The sequence below is a fragment of the Salvia hispanica genome, chromosome 6, assembly GCF_023119035.1.
Source record: "Salvia hispanica cultivar TCC Black 2014 chromosome 6, UniMelb_Shisp_WGS_1.0, whole genome shotgun sequence".
NCBI lineage: Eukaryota > Viridiplantae > Streptophyta > Magnoliopsida > Lamiales > Lamiaceae > Salvia > Salvia hispanica.
Window position 1 is genome coordinate 38,157,295 of NC_062970.1, and position 16,848 is coordinate 38,174,142.

The 16,848-nt window shown below is 37.2% G+C and overlaps 4 protein-coding genes and 1 non-coding gene across 5 annotated transcripts in view; 2 read left to right on the forward strand and 3 right to left on the reverse strand.

Moving 5' to 3' along the window:
• Window positions 1–1,729: 1,729 nt before the first annotated feature.
• Window positions 1,730–5,677, reverse strand: LOC125192367 (eukaryotic translation initiation factor 3 subunit L-like). The gene is made up of 8 exons (XM_048089904.1): window positions 5,242–5,677; window positions 4,155–4,313; window positions 3,593–3,924; window positions 2,862–3,201; window positions 2,541–2,689; window positions 2,350–2,443; window positions 2,188–2,259; window positions 1,730–2,083 (listed from the first exon to the last, which is right to left on the reverse strand). The coding sequence occupies exons 1-8, from the start codon at window positions 5,599–5,601 to the stop codon at window positions 2,039–2,041; spliced, it is 1,551 nt and encodes a 516-aa protein (XP_047945861.1). The 5' UTR covers window positions 5,602–5,677; the 3' UTR covers window positions 1,730–2,038.
• A 2,255-nt stretch (window positions 5,678–7,932) lies between these two features.
• On the forward strand, window positions 7,933–10,654 carry LOC125192369 (coiled-coil domain-containing protein 25-like). The gene is made up of 6 exons (XM_048089907.1): window positions 7,933–8,154; window positions 9,585–9,712; window positions 9,824–9,927; window positions 10,012–10,099; window positions 10,187–10,248; window positions 10,327–10,654. Exons 1-6 carry the CDS (start codon window positions 7,976–7,978, stop codon window positions 10,477–10,479), a joined length of 714 nt encoding a protein of 237 aa, XP_047945864.1. The 5' UTR covers window positions 7,933–7,975; the 3' UTR covers window positions 10,480–10,654.
• Window positions 8,715–16,848, reverse strand: part of LOC125192366 (CAP-Gly domain-containing linker protein 1-like) — a 24,504-nt gene continuing 16,370 nt past the window's right edge. Inside the window, exons 20-21 of the mRNA XM_048089903.1 lie at window positions 15,263–15,266; window positions 8,715–8,726 (exon numbers count right to left, since the gene is read on the reverse strand). Coding sequence (XP_047945860.1) covers window positions 15,265–15,266 — 2 coding nt within the window. The 3' untranslated portion in view covers window positions 8,715–8,726; window positions 15,263–15,264. The remainder of the gene's footprint in view (window positions 8,727–15,262; window positions 15,267–16,848) is intronic.
• TRNAL-CAA lies at window positions 10,743–10,826 on the reverse strand. Its single transcript has one exon. It is a non-coding gene; the product is annotated as a tRNA-Leu (tRNA).
• LOC125192368 (neurofilament heavy polypeptide-like) lies at window positions 11,870–15,122 on the forward strand. The gene is made up of 4 exons (XM_048089905.1): window positions 11,870–12,137; window positions 12,282–12,727; window positions 14,075–14,330; window positions 14,469–15,122. The coding sequence occupies exons 2-4, from the start codon at window positions 12,389–12,391 to the stop codon at window positions 14,855–14,857; spliced, it is 984 nt and encodes a 327-aa protein (XP_047945862.1). The 5' UTR covers window positions 11,870–12,137; window positions 12,282–12,388; the 3' UTR covers window positions 14,858–15,122.

Sequence of the window (16,848 nt, forward strand, 5' to 3'; positions counted from 1 at the left end):
TTAAATTTAAACGAAATGAAATGTTTCCTGAGAATTTTTTTTTGATCATATTTGATATTGGCTTTTGATAAAAAAATCTCAACAATCAAAATCTGCTTTTATTTAACCATGTAAAAAATTGCTTCTTTATAGATTATGAATTTATGAATACAAAATAAGTTATGTTTCATAGAAATACGTGATTCAGATAATATTAACTTAATAGGGATGTGATCAGGTCCATAAGTGAAATTATGTCAAAAATCAAAGCAAATCTCAGCTATTGGCCATTGGATCCTGTGATATAACTGTTAGATTAATGATACGTATCATCTAATAATGTAGATTGTGTAGTCTAATAATGTAGCTCGCCCAATAATGTAGATTGTGCGGTTTAATAATGTAGATTAATAATGTAACGTTTTAGTGTAATAATATAGCTCAAATATTATGATCACAACCATCCAATCTAAGAGATCCGCAATGGTTAATAGGCTAGCCATAGCCGACCATTCTCTCCTGGAATTAAAATTGCGATATACGGAATTAAATTTACGACACATATACGGGAAAAATAATCCATTCCATTAAAAATAAAGTACAAAGATTTTAAAAAAAAAGTACATGATTTTTTTTAAAAAAAAAAGGCTTCAACACCCGAAGGACCGGACCTCGCGGGGCGATAGGGGGATCCCCCCTCGCACCCCGGCGCCCCGCTTCTGTCCAACCGGGCGGGGCGACCGTAAATGAAGGAGGATGGAAACCCCCTCGCATCCGGGGGAGGTCGTGGGATCCGCCGGCTTGCGCCTGTAATCGCCGCTATAGTTAAGTCGCGCTTCTTCGGCCACCCGCTCGCACCCACCCGGAACTTCTCCGAGTCCTTCGCAACAAGAAGCACTCCCGGAAGGTGAACTCCTTATACTTCCCCCCAAGGGAACGACTCTGACTATCCTCGGCGTCGTCCTCGGTCCGCCCACTTTTGAGCCGACGGGGGGCGTTGGCGCAATTCGCAAAACGGCCCCTGCGGCCCTGCGTGCGTTCCCACCCTTCCGGACCTCCTCGTTGCGAAGTCCTTCCCGTGCGGCGGTCCCTCTTATAGGCAGCCGATCTTCGCCCACATGTTGACGACCCGGTTGTTCGCAACCGGTGGATCGTCGCACACCTCCAACCACCCCTTGGCCCGCCGTACTCATCCTCCGTCACTTCCTCCGGCCGGGGAGCAGCGGAGCTGCGATGACCCTCGCCGGCCGCCTTGCCCTTCCCTTCCCCTCGTCTTCTTCTTCGGCGGCGGCCCGCGTCGCTGGAACGGGGGTATCATCTTCCCCGAGATCGATCCCAATATCGTGCAATGACAGAAGGTCATCGCCGGAGAACTGCGTCTCCACTGGGGTCAACGTGTGAGACGAAGCACAAAATCAAGCGAGGGCCGATATACCGCGTCCCCTCCCGGTGACCCCTGCACCCCCCCCCCCCCGGCATCCCGGGATACATGCCGTGCAGCATCCCCCCCGGCATCCCCCCTCCAAGGACTGAAATTTACTTTAATTTTTTATAGAATTTGTCTTATGGACTATGCCCTAACTTTATATTAGGATTTGATTCTCTATTATACTATTCCTACTATATAGATATTGCAATTGGAGCGCAAATTTAGAACTTATAGCACTATTATCTATTTCGACAATATTTTCGTACCGTTTGAAATCTATCAATATTCCCCATCAAAGAAATAATTCTCAGCTAACAATAATTAAGATTCAAGTTAAATTTATTAAAATAAAAAAGATCTGAACTAAACATGAAAACTCTTCCTAAAACGAAAGAAAATGTCAGAATAAACACTCTTCTTAAGAATCCTAAAGCGATAAATTAGAGATCTAATATTCGACAATCAACACGAGTATTGAATCATATTTAACACGCAACACAATCTGGAAGATAAAAAATGATGCAACAAAACAGCCTTGTTCCTCTCTTACTCTGAATATTTTGAGGTTTTGCCCAGGGAACCTTCCAGAAACCGAGAAAAGGGCAAAATCATAGAGCAAGACTTTAATTCTTACTCCAGCTTTACTCTGTCGATATCAGACATTATCCCTTCAAGCTGCAAGATGAGTGTTGAAGGGAACAAATCAACGTTTATATACTTGGTAAGCATGCCGTGTAAAGAAAGTATCCCAAACGAATTTTTAGCTTTTCTGTACGTACCTTGACAATTTGGCGCATAAAGTAATCACCGTATTTCTTTGGTGCTTTGGATTCAACAACATGGACCATGTCCTGAGATTGAAAAGAAGATCAAATGAATCCTCATTCGTGTTACAAATGAGTCAGTGGGAAGAAAAGACAAAAACATACAAAAAAACTCACATCATCAATGTAGAAATTGGTATCCATATTGGAGATTATTTTTCCATCTGAATCAACCGAATGCATCTTGTGTTTGTATGTCATCAAAATTGTCCTGTGAATAGATGATGAAATACTGTTTATGGGAACCATCACTTTGATATATTAAGGAAAGTAGGATGTCAAGTTGGGATTTAAATGTAACACGTCACCTCAAAGTATCCTCATCAACTTCCATATACGAGGCCAGCTTTGCAATGGAGATTGTAGAGTATACATTTAAAAAGGTCCGAATGCCTGATAATAGTTGCTGCTGCTTTACTTCATAGAGAAACAACTTCAACTGTAGTCTATAGGCATCCTGAAATATCATATTTGAAAAGCCCATGAGATTATGAAAACAAATTAGAATAAGCATGCCAGCTATAGCCCGGAAAAACAAAACCAGAGACATGTGGTATCTATGCCTAATGCACATGAGAATTAAGAAACTGAAATCACTTAATTAGAGTTCGCTCAGATGATATACACACCTGGTTGTAATTTACAAGTGGCTCCTCATAACTTGAGGCAGATGGAGTGATGAACTTTGGGCACGCATAAGAGAAGAGCTCGTCATATAGAGCAAACGCCTCATCATCATATCTCTGCATTCTCAACATTTTTTCACCATACTTCTCCCGTAGCTGAGAGTTGACAGTCTCCTCAACAAGCTTCAATTGAGGACACAGGGAAAGAGTGACTGCAAGCAAAGCATACATTTGCTCATTCTTTTTCAGTATCTGTTCATATTGAGGGGACTTCTGGTGATACTGCTTAGTCTTGAATATGTAAAGAAGTATTTTATTGAATTCTCGAATTGCCTCCGTATACCTGTACGTATTTTTATCAGAATGTATTAGAACACATCCTTCATAAACATCTCTCTAACAAGAAAAACAGTTTGTCTCATTATGTTACTCTAAGCATGGCTTATTTATATGCACATAGAAACATATCATACCATGCTACAATAATGTTCAGTTATCACAGCATGATATGATGGAATAAAGTTGACAAACAATACCATTGCCTACATTTTTTAAAAGATTAATTCATGAAAATACTTCCTTTTTGGCCCACAGCAACAATCTTATTATGAAAGCACAACACTGTATTCAATTCAATACATAAGCCTACTAATGAGGGTATTGAAACACGGAGATTATGAAACATGGCAATAAAAGGTTCATAGAGCTTCACGCTAAAAAAAGTTAACACCCACCTCCGAAGCATGAGATTTGCAAATCCATAGTGATATATTGTGGTTATGTGGCTCCCAATGACACTGGTATAGACGCCTTGTTGACTTATGTCAATAGGTAGTATGCACTTCAGGCCAGTGTGATAATCACCCAATAAACAGTGAACTCTAAGCAGGCCTACCATGCTGAAGTACCCCAAGACCTTCAACACATTACTTCCACCACTATAATCATATCCATCTGTAGCAGTAAACTGCTCAAGACCTTCCTTCTCCTGTTCCAGAATCTGAATGATCGAAGACTTCTCCACAAGTGCTTGTAAATAATTGAGGACACCATACACATTCCATGCCTGAGAAACAAATATAATAATCAGAAATAGTCCTTTCTTGAAATAACAAGATGGCAAGAACGACAGCATTCAGCATTATGTAAACCTCTTAATCATGCAAAATTTCATATTGCCTTCTCATTATCCCTGACAAACAATGTGCATGAAGGAAATTCAACAACTTAACGAAAAAGGCATAGAGACACACAACTATCTATGTAAAATAACTCATCAATTTCTCACTGACAAACCTGATCATACTGGCGCAAAAGTGCAATCTCCTGCTCAGTTTTGTTCTTCATCTTAGCACGATACTGACAGAATGACTGGAACTGGTACACAAATTCATCAACCATGTCCCATAACCACTGATTCGGCAGTTGCATATTCACCACTCCATGCAATACAACCTATCAAAGTTTCAGATTCAGCATGCAGAATCATTCATCAGAACAAGCAAAGTTAATTATAATTATACAATCAGCATAGATTCCAACCAAAAAAAATCATACGAAATATAAAAAATACTAGGTACTCCTAGTACCATCTTGAGGTCCGTTGTAATTGATATCACTACATCTGATAAAAGTGAATAACAGGAACCACCCAAGTTCCTTCATTTCATTTATCACAAACAGAATCACTATCGCCAACAACCGTTCAAGGTTTGCTAATGGAATGCAATTTGATACGTAGCTGTTACTTCCTCCGTCCCAGATAATTCGTCTCAGTTTTCCATTTTGGTCTGTCCGACATAATTTGTCCCACTTCACTTTTACCATTTTTGGTAGTGGACCACATATTCCACTAACTCATTCCTACTCACATTTTATTATAAAACTAATATATAAAGGTAGGACCCACATTACACTAACTTTTTCAACCCACTTTTCATTACAATTCTTAAAACTCGTGTCCGGTCAAAGTGACCCGAATTATCCGGGACGGAGGGAGTATATTCTAAAACTGCCAATATTGGAGTATACTGAGCCACCTTCAAGCACAAAATAAAAGTCCATGACCGCCCAAAAACCGATCATTGCTTCAGATTATATGTTGTCAATTACTCAATAGAAACACCGAATCACTCTCATTGCAAACATTTTGGATGAATTTTCTTCTACCATTCACATTCCACATTAGTTGTAGTAATAGCTAATTTAAAAACGAACCTAAGTATCAAGATTTATCAGTGCTCGATGCCTGGATCATTTTTCTTCTACCATTAGAGGAATAGGTAATGTAAATTACGAAACTAAGCACATATACTTTGGGTACACTGATGTTTCAGCTTAACCACTGTCGAGAATTCCACACACAAACATAATTAGCCCAAACCTGGAAGAGATTGCAGTAATTATCCCACGAATCAATCCGCTGCTTAAGCGTGGGCGAGAGGCGCGCGTAGAGGTGGCGGAACCACATCTCGCGATAGAGCAGGCAGAAGACGTGGTCGTTGTCGACGTAGGTGGCGACGGCGTCGACGGAAGGCCATGGGGCGTCCTTGAAGAACCTATCGCTAATGCTCTGAAACGATGTCTCGTACATTTGGTGGATCTCGTAGACGTTCTTCTCCCGTATTTGGCGGTACATGTGCACCACAAATGACTTCACGGAGTCCGGCACGTAGTTCGGGTCATAGCCGGAGGCGGAGTCGCCGTGTGGTTGATCGGAGTCGTACGGCGCCGCTCCCGTCATGGTGGCTCGGAGCTCAAATATGCTTCTCCGGTGCGTGACTGTGTGATGGAAAGAGTTTTTTGGGGGGGTCAGTTTTGCCCTAACCAACGACAGCTAATGGGCTTACTTCTATTTTGGGCCATGTTCCTATGGATTCTAAAATATGAACTCATTTTTATAAAATCAATTTATTATGCATTTTAAATATCTTTAACCACTGCCTCCATCCTCCTCTTAAAAAATACTAGTATTAACACCGGTGCTATGCACAGGACATAAAAATTTCAAATAATAGATACAAAACATAATAAATATGAAGAAATTATAAATTCAAAGCAATGTGAAAATTTTTAAAAATATAAATATACTTATCTTGTCTTACTCTAATTGGAGAATTTACTACTCCCAAATGAATGAAATATCTATATAATTTTAATTTATAATCTAAGGGAGTAAAAACAATAAAAATTAATGACAAAAAGAAGATATGCAACTATGATAAAAGAATATGAGTTAATTAGAATAAGACATACAGTATAAATAAAGAAAATATGTGTGAGTAAAAATGTTTATTGACAGCTATGGTAGTCATTAATCCAAATAAAAGGTAAATCAATATATAAATTTAATAGGTTAATTAAAAAAATTATTAAACACATCCACATTAAATATATGAATAATTTAAATAATAAAAATTTAAACTTCTTTGAGAAGTCAGGTTAGAAAATTTGTATTATCTAATCAGTTGATTATTTATTTCTTCTATTTAATTTCAAACTATAGCATAACTTGATATACAGTCAAAGACTAAATGAGTTTTTGATATTAGAAAGAATAAATTTCTTACTCCCTGCCACATATACGTATAAAAAGTAAATATCACTTAAAATATAGATAATATTTTATGCATCTTTGTTGTTTTGAATAATGTAACAATTTACACTTTTTTATATTAAGAAGTTATACAAAGTTTATAAGTTAAGTTTAATTTTAAATTTATTCTGTATAATTTAATTTTTTCTGTAATTTAATCTAAAAACTTAGTAATATGGTTTAGCTTGTGAAGCATCTCTAAATTGGCAAACAATTTTATGCCATGCGCCGCCGCCCCCACCGCCTGCCTCCTTCCGCTTGCCTAGACGACACACTTCAATCGGCACGCCTTGCCTCGCGGTCCACCGCCGTGCTTCGCCACCCACTTGCTTCCTTCACATCCGCCGCGCTGCATAGCTCCCCGACCGCCGTTCCCTGCCTCGTCACCCGTCGCGTCTCGCCGCTGCCCAGCCGCCCTCACACGCCGAGCCACCCTCACACGCCGAGCCACCGTCCTTCCTCAGTGTTCCACCGCTATGTCTCGTCGGCTTTGGTTCTATCTATATTGTAGATTGAATTTCTTCTTCTCAAGATTTGGTTTAGATCAACTTTATTCATCAAGATTCTATTTATTCCGCTTCCGCCGCCGTCGGCCCTCCTGCATCGCTGCCTCCGCAGTAACCCATAGCGTCGCCGCTTCCTCTGCATCTCTGGCATCTCTCTCGTCGTCTCATCCGCCAACGGTCGCCGGAGCCGTCGCCGGATTCCAAGCAGAGAATCCGAACCAAATCTGCTACACAACAATCACAAAATCAGTCCACAAAATGCAGATCCTAGTCCATCTATTTAAAAGTGTTTTAAATCTTCTTCAAGAAGTTTGCATTTGGTTGGACCATTTGAGAAGCCAATAAGAGCTGCAATTTTTTTTATCCAATGGCTGCCATTTCACAAAATGACCAAAAGGGTGAACAAAAATAGCTTCACATTTTCCCTCCAAAAAGGATAAAATTGTCTTTTCACCAAACTGTCACTTTAGATTAGTAAGATACTTTGGACACAAATTTTAATGCATATTTAGTAAAGTAAATAAAAAATAGAAAGAAGAAGTAATTATTGTATTAGTAGAGAATGAGTCTTGTCTTGTTAGAGAAATAAAAAAAAAAATTAAAATAAAAAAATGCATATTTTTTTAAAATAGACTAAAAAAGAAACAGTGTATATTTTTATGGGACGAAAAGAATATTATAAAATATTGTTATTATTATGTGCGTGTTGCTCAAACAGGGATGCAGTGATTGATGCCTGAACCAAAGATCAGTGGTTCAAGCCACGACATGATCTATTCATTTATCGATAAAAAAAATATATACATATTAAGTATGGACAATTCTCCGTAATGTTGAGCTTCTTTATTTGCGGACGGATAGAAATAGAAAAGTGGGAGTATGGACAAACGGAAATAGAAAAATAGTCAGCCGAATTGGAGAGAATATTTGTTTGAAGCACATTGGCCGTTGCATTATGTACACCATAGAAAAATATAGTTTGCGCGGTTGCTAATCTAGCTAGTTAAAAGAAGTCAATGGAGATTCGCAGCGTGAGTACAATTTTATCTGTGACTGTAACTCAGAAAGAGGGGAGAGAGAGAATGGTGTTCTACTTCAAGGCGCGACCGGAGGCAGGAGAATACACTATCTTCATGGGATTAGACAAATATGAGAACGAGGACCTTATCAAATTCGGCTTCCCCCAAGACATTTGGTACCTACATATTTCTGCTTCATTTTCTAATTGGAGGCCGATCTTTAAATTTCACTCTTTCAATTTTTCTTTGGAATCGTTTATGGAAGAATTTATAGGGTAAAAGGATGCTACATAATAGGAGTTAGTTTGATTTTACCTGCTTCAGTAATTTTGAGATTCATGTCTCTCTTGAGCTATTTTCTGAAATTGACTTTGTTTGGGGGATTACTTCTAGTTCTAGGTGAATATAGTTGAAGGAGTTTAGCTGAAAATTGATGTGCAATTAGCGATTGGATTTGTTTAATGTTTAGTTATACCATCTAGAGTTAGGGATTTGTTTTGATATTTTAGTTAGAGAATATAAGCTTGATTCTTTGTTGAAAATCGTAAGTCACACTTGCTTCATATGGAAGCTTATGTTTTTTTTTAGGGAAATTGGTCTCTAAAATCATGAACTTTGCCTAAAATTTGGTATTTACCATGAACTTTAAAATTGGTATATAATATCACGAACTTTGCATTTTGTTTGGTATTTCCCAAACTCACTCAAATAAGATATTTTCATCAAAATCTTATTTAATATAGACAACCTTGATATGTTTTATAATATTTGAAACCACTTTTTAAGTTCATAACATGTAGCATAAAAAGTCATGTTGAAAACTACGTTGATTTAATTGTGCCAAGTATGATAAAAAAAGCCTCGTAAGTTAGTGAAATATAGCAATAAACATGCCGTGGGAAATACCAAACAAAATGCAAAGTTCGTGATATTATATACCAATTTCAAAGTTCATGGGAAATACCAAATTTTAAACAAAGTTCATGGTTTTAGAGACCAATTTCCCTTTTTTTTATTATTATAAGTAATTATTACTATTATTTCAGATGGAACTTTTATTTCGTTGCAGGTTGGGTGGCTGTAGTGTTTTTAACCCCATAATTGAATTGCTTCGAGCCAAATCAACAGCAGTAGTATAACTGATCGAATTTATCATATCATCAACAGCATTAGGGTTAGGGGTTAGCCTTGGTTCCGTTCCTTCCAGACCAGTTGTCTTAGAATCGAGCATTACTATGATGATCGTCCCTCTCCAGAAAAGTGTAAATATACTAAGTTCTTTTACACAGAGATAGATTCAGTGCTACAATGTTCAGCAGAATAAAACTATGACATTCATTTCCTGTACATTCTCTTTTGAAAATCTCACAAAAACAGGTCATTTTGTAAAATGGAGTACTACTTCGATTACCTTTTTGTATGCGTGTTTTCACATTTGGTATGTATTTAGCTTCAGCTTTAATTCTGGACTGTAGATCATACTCTGTTTTGATAGGTCATACGGGGGTAACAGAAGTATCGTGCAATTGGTTTCCGAAAGCAAAATCGTAACATTACAAAAATATATTCATAAAAATGCACTATTGAAATAGGTATCTTTCTGTAGGTTCCATGTGGACAAGATGTCTTCGGCCCATGTTTATCTCAGACTACCAAAAGGCCAGACCATTGATGACATACCCGAGGGTGTATTGGAAGATTGTGCGCAGCTAGTTAAAGCAAATTCCATCCAGGGCAAGTGTCGTTTTTCTCTTTTGGTGATTGTTAGTTGATTGAATGCGATGTTGAATAACATATTCAAATTTTGTTTTGGTGGAATATGTTCTGATTTTGTTAACCTAGCAGGAAACAAAGTGAACAATATTAGCATTGTCTACACTCCCTGGCAGAACCTTAAGAAGACGGCTTCCATGGAAGTTGGCCAAGTTGGTTTCCACGATCAAAAAATGGTGAGTTTTTTTACACGCATTTCATTAATCCTTTGATGCGGACATGGGGGTTAGAACTTGATTTGTTTCATTTTTCTTGCTCAGGTCCGAACCATGAAAGTGGAGAAACGAATGAATGAGATAGTTAACAGGTTAAACAAAACAAAGATTGAAAGAAAGCCAGATCTAAAAGGTGCTTGTATGTATGTATGTGTGTGCCTCTATTGAACTTTGCGAGATAACATCTTCTCGTTTCTTCTGACTCGTGTGTTGTGTTCAGCTGAACGAGAGGCTGTCAATGCATCTGAAATTGCAGAAAGGAAGCATCAGCTGAGAGACAAAGTGAGTCACTTCACCTTGGTGATATAAACCTCTCGGCCTCTGCTATTCCTGACTTTTTGGATGAATGGTGTTTTGCAGAAACGTCAAGATGAGCTTGAAAAGCTCGAGAAGGAGAGACAGGCTGAGCTGAGAAGCTACAAGAATTTGATGGTCGCAGAGAAGATGACATCCAACAAGGACACGGCATCAGCCAGCAAATCCGTACAGGAAATCGAAGACGATTTCATGTGATATTGATCGCGTTTTTCACAATGTAAATACAAAGCCATATATATTGATCTTCTTCTAGGCCCAACTTTGCTATGTTGATACGTCAGTATAGAACATGTATTATCTCTAGAAATTGCTTTTGCTGCTGCCTCCACTTTGTTACTGTTTACTTATGAATGGTAGAATATTTTGTCAAGCAAAAGAGTTTAATTAACATTTCATTTCCTTTAAGTAGTATGTGAAAAATGTATGTATATTTTTCATATGAAATAGAAAAAAACGAATGTCAGAAGTGGGATTTGAACCCACGCCCTCGTAAGAGGACCAGAACTTGAGTCTGGCGCCTTAGACCACTCGGCCATCCTGACTGTTTGTTTGTTTACATAAATTTAAGTTTTAGTAGTAAATAACTTTCTTTCTACACAGATCCATCCAATTCGGTTCACAGCCCAAAATTCTCTTTTATCATCAATTCAACCCAACTCACATTTTTCTTTTTCTCATCAATGAATGGATCTTTTACTTAAATGACTCGATGTCTCAATTTTTTAAAGCCATTCAATTGATGGGATTTGGTATGAGATCTCTAAGATTGATACTCAAATATTTTCTTTTGATTTGATCCATAAATAGGAACAAACATATTGTCACCTCTTGTATAAGTCTATGAGATGTGTTCTTTGTAATTCGGCCAACAATCTAAAATAGAGTGCGTAGCTATTTAATTTAATACGACTAGCTACAAATTAGTCAAATTCATAAATTTATTAGATTTAAAGTTAAATATTACTAGAAGTCAACTGAAATAGGATAAACGTTCTAACTATCAAACTGAATGACGAAGAGCAAAATGCTATTTTTTTCACTGGGATATTTTGAAATTTGCATATTATTTGCTGTTTAGAGAGAAAAAAAAATATCATAATACCGGAGGAGCAAAAGTGATAAATTAGCCTATTATTTCTAATAAAAGCTGCAAATTTATTAGTATCACTGCGTTTATGAAATTTGGGATAGTTGTAATAATGATAAAGATAATTATTTCTTTTAACATTGATTACGTTTTGCCTCTCTTACCTAATGGCTAATACTAGCATTTAAAAAACATCATAACAACTAGAATTCTAAAAAAATGCAAAGTAAAAATTTACTTTAAGAAACTAAATTTATTTTGGAAACAACTTATTTTTTGAAGTAGCAACTATATCGTGATTTGATTTTGTAAGATATGAAAAATAAAGTACTCCTATCTCATACTACTACTAGTAAATGGAGTAAAATGGAACAATTGTTACAATATATGGGGAGGTAAAGGTAAATTAAGTGGGCTAAATTTAGAAATAATCAAAACTACAAGGACCGGTTTCCTACACAGAGCACAGGTATAAAATCGCGTGGTTTCCTCTCTCACGTTATCTCCACCACACTTCCGTCTCCAATTCCGAAACCCTCTCTCGCTCTCTCCACCGGCATCACTGTGTTTATATGCACACCTATACACACACAGCGAAAGGATATAGACACGGATATCGTTCTCACACATCGGAACCCTAGTGCACCTCTCTCATTTTGATTTTTTTGTTGTTGTCAATTTGGAACCCTAATTCTCTGCGAGCCTTAGCTTTTCGGAATCTCATTTTTGGAAGCTGTGAATAAAGGAAGTTGAATATCGATAGAAGGTCTTTCGAAATCTGAAATCTAATTATACGTCATCTCAGTTTCGAAATAATTTGGAGTTCGTCTAATTGATTTATTTTGTTTGTGTGAATCTACTCTGTTCTGATTGTGTTTTGCTTGTGTTTTTGTACCTTCTGAAACTCTAGGAGTCCTTGGAATCATCGGCCATTGCTGTGTCCAAGCTCCGGATTTGGATCAATTTCGAAAAAATTCTGTGTTTCACCAGGGCTTTTGACAATTCGTGGGATTGGAAATGGTTGGAGGCGGGAATAGAAGGGATGAGTCGTCTTTTACTGTGAGCAACACCAATGTTTTTGCGGCGCTGGATACTTTGAGGAAGAAGAAGAAGTCTGACAAAGAAAAGGGGTCCTCTAAGGGGAGCAGGGGCACGTCGAAAGCTGCGGGGGGACAAAATGCCGGGGCAGAGAAGCAGGTGTTCTGGGCGCCAGCGCCTTTGACAGTGAAGTCGTGGGCGGATGTTGATGATGAGGATGATGATGACTACTATGCCACTACTGCTCCTCCCCAGGCGATGTGGGGTGGTTCGGCTTTGAATGCACCTGAAGAGACTCATAAACCTGATGTTGTGGAGGTATAAATTGTGATGGTGTATTACACATTCGTGTGCTATTTTTTTTTTCTTGCTAGTTCTATATTGCTTGAATTTGCCTATTAGTACAGGCTTCTGAGTCTGACTAATTTTGAGCATGTATGATGATAGTGATTTCATCATTCCCAAAATGTTTCTTATGGGGATCCCTTGGGGATGGAAGTGTTAATTCACGTGTGCTTTTATTTATACTAGCCATTTGTAATGAAGTTCTAACACATCGCTTTTAAGTCATGATTTGCATCGTATACAATCCGTCATAAATATAAGCTTTTCGTTGACTTGAAGTCAGTATGCCTTGTTGCAAGTGTAGCTAAATTGAGTTGTTTTCCCTTTTCCCGTTATTTATGTGAAACAGATTTCTCCGCAAGCGATACTTTGATGTATTCCTTCCTTTGTCATATATCGTTTGATTAAATTGGACATAGAAAGAATTGTTGAAATGTAGCTCAGAGCTATCATAGTTGGGGTGGTAATGTGCCATGTTATTATTTGTTTGCATGATTGTGATCAATAGAGCTTCAACATGGATGTATTATGTACAGACATTCCTTTTTTCTGTAAAGGCTTTTAATGTTGTTACAGCTGGAAATTTTTGTCTTGACTGATCTGCCGCATGATGGCTTTACTGCAAAACGAATAACTTGTTTTTTTGCTAATCGTGGTTTCATTCTCCAAAAAAAGTGTCTGATTAAAATATAGAAGTTCATGGCTCCTATTGTTTAATTTTTTTGACATGTGAGCTTTATTAAACTTCTAGAATGGTTTGCAACGTTACGTCCACTGACTGTTTGAGTTAGTTATGTTGTTCATTTATAGGTATATATTCCTTAACCGATGTAATGTTTTTATTTTTATTCATGGATCCGGGGATTGTGATGATTGTCAGAGAAAGTGCAGAACTACATGTATTGTTACATGAGTGAAATTGAACATGAGCAACTGTGCTTGTTAATTGAAGCTACGCCTATCATTTTCGACCTACATTGCAATCTCTTGAATCTTCTCTTGATTACTAATCCCTTCTTCAGACTGTTCTTATGATCCTCCTTTCATCTACTACTCTACCAAGTACTATTTGATTGAACCTCTTTCAGCGACTCTACATCCATGTTTCTCCCCCTCACTTCCTCGTCCACAATATCTTTTTCTGCCTCTGACCAGTTGGGGGTCTCTATGGTAAATGCTAGTACATGTTTAAGTGTACATCTGAGAATGCTAATATGGGAAGATTCTTTACTGTCAGTTAATTAGCACAATTATATGCCATGCATTGAAAAATGTGAATTGCATTTTTCATACATAATAGGTAATTCATCGTAACTGCAGGAAAGTGAAAGTGAGGATGAACTTCTTGATGAAGGTGATGATGATATGGAAGATGGGCATGATCAGGAACCAGAGGTTGAAGAACAGCCTGAGACAGTGGCTGCACAGCCTGCAGAAGCTTCATCAGCACCTAAAGAGACAGAAAGACAGCTTTCCAAGAAGGAGAGAAGGAAAAAGGAGCTTGCTGAGCTTGAGGCAATTTTAGCTGATTTTGGAGTGAACCCCACAGAGAAAGCTGAAGATGAAGCATCATCTGGTAACGTTCTTCCGTAATAAATACTTGCTGTGTTATAATTCCAGAGAGTCCTAGAAAAAGCTCTTTGATCTGTTGTGCTATTGTTGCATTTGTGGAACTTTCTTGGGCGGAGATAAAAATCGGGCTTTTATTCTGCAGATATTGCGAAAGAGCAGAAGGATGGACAATCAAATGGGACTGCTGATAAGAAGGATAACCCCCCTGCTGAGTCTAAAAGTGCAAAGAAGAAGAAAAAGAAGGAGAAGGCTTCCAAAGAGGCGAAGGATCCTCAGGATCAGTCCAACAGCTCGGATGTTCCTAACGGACAAGAGGAGACTGCTGGAACTGAACAAGTGGAAGAAGACACCTCTGCTGTTGACGTGAAAGAGAGGCTCAAGAGGTTGGCGTCTTCCAAGAAAAAGAAATCAAATAAAGAGGTGGACTCTGCTGCAAGAGCTGCTGCTGTTGAAGCTGCTGCTAGGAGTAAAAGACTCGCTGCTGCCAAGAAGAAAGAGAAGAACCATTACAATCAGCAACCAATCCGGTAAGATATATATCTAGATTATTGAATCTACATAGAGATGGAGATGCGATTTATTGCCCGCGAATAAACTTGGAGCTCCTCCTCCCTGAGTCCTCTCGTTTCTTGATCGATGAACTTTGATATGACATTTACATGACCCCGGATGATGATTTTGGTTATTGAACTCGGTTTTTATTTGACACTTCCTTTTCCCAGACCAGTTTGTAACATACTAGTACATGTCATGTATCTACTTCTTTTGGAAATCTGATGGATGTTCTTGTGTTTCATTTGTTTATTCAACTTTCATCTGTATTTCTTGTTGAAAACCTAAGCATAGCGCCAAATTAGGATTTAGATGGTTTATTTGGAAAAAAAAAATCAGAGGCAACCAAAGATTTTCCAGGGTTTATAATTGGTTAATGTTTACAACTCTGGAATTCATGTCTACTTTTCAGGCCTTGTTTCACAATCAATCCCTTTAGCTATGAACAAAACTTAGCAATTTCTGAAAATCTTATTTGGCAGCAATAAATACGGTAATGTTATTTTCTTGAGTATTGTTGATACTGATATGTATATTGAAATGATGATGTCGAATTCTAGGTGTCAAATTCAATTATTTTCTTGTTTTAGAAAATTCTTTGTCAATCATTTTTGGCCTTTCATATAGTATAACCATTTTTTATTTAAGTTTAAAACAATATGTTCGTATTGTTTGTTTGGTTCCTGTACAATACCAAGACAAAAAAGTCAGGTTACTTAAATGTTGTTAGCCAAATCAATTTTCCTCATATGCTGAGGTAAAAAAAAAAAAAATTAAAAAAATGACAATATAATCTCTCTAATCTCGTTTCTAATTCAATTGAAAATAAACTAAAAAGATCTTGTTTTAAACATAATCCAACTGTTTAAAAAAAATCGGTGTATTTTTATTTCTCAACATGTTCGTAAATTATTTATTGGGGTACTCATAGTAAAAACAAATTGATATTTTTTGTCTTAATGAATAGCACTGTATAAAGACAAAAATGTCTCAAATCGTAACAAATGGAGTACTATACTTACTATGTTACATAGGATTTAAAATAATAAAATATGGCTATTGGGAGGGACCAAAAAAATTGTGTGGTATATTCTTTTAAAGTTTATTTTATTGAACTTACAATTTACTGCTTCAAATTCAACTCAAGCATATCTGTGGACTATTATAGTGTAATACTAGTACAAATTTCCACCAATTTATGATCTCTTTTGCAAATTAAAGGCTACTAAATGAGGGATGAGTTAAATTAACAATTCTATACATATATATTAAATTAAACAGTCCATTTTTCCGATCTTTCGCTATGATTCCAAAATTCGCAAATTCTTCCCCAATTTGATTCTGTTATTTTCGATTTTCCGATTCCATTTCAGGTGATCACGAATCCTAGGGTTTCAGCTTTCAACCGCAGTTCGTTCTCCGCGCTCTCAACCTAAGGTGAGAATTCTTTCAATCTGTACTCGTCGCATGCGATCTCGTGGTCGTATACTGCACTTATTGTTTCAGCCTGTAAATCGCGATTCCTTTGTTTCCTTATCTAATTAATCTCGATTTGTTTTAACCGTATGATCATGCAGTTTCTTGCCTGAATCTTGCTTTGTTGCATCGTCGATGTGATTGGATGGAATGAATTTGCATTAATTTGTTAATTTTCTGAAATTCTGTTCCTGTTTGATTGCCTGTCTTTGCTAGTTTTCAGTTGAGAAGCGATGCTGGTATTAAGTGCTCGCGTTTACAGTAATAGAGATTCATGGTAAAGATTCAAAGGAAAAGAAATGAAAATTTAATGAGTAACGGAATCAGCTCTTTGTTTGTTTTGCGTATGCATCTGCTTAAATTCTTTATATGTATTGGTTTTTAAAGTCGCTTGTACAAATTAGTTTGTTGTTATTGATTATAGCGACTGTCGAATCTATATTATGGAGCTGTTTAAGGTGAATGCTTCTGAAATTTCTTCTTTAGGCTAAATT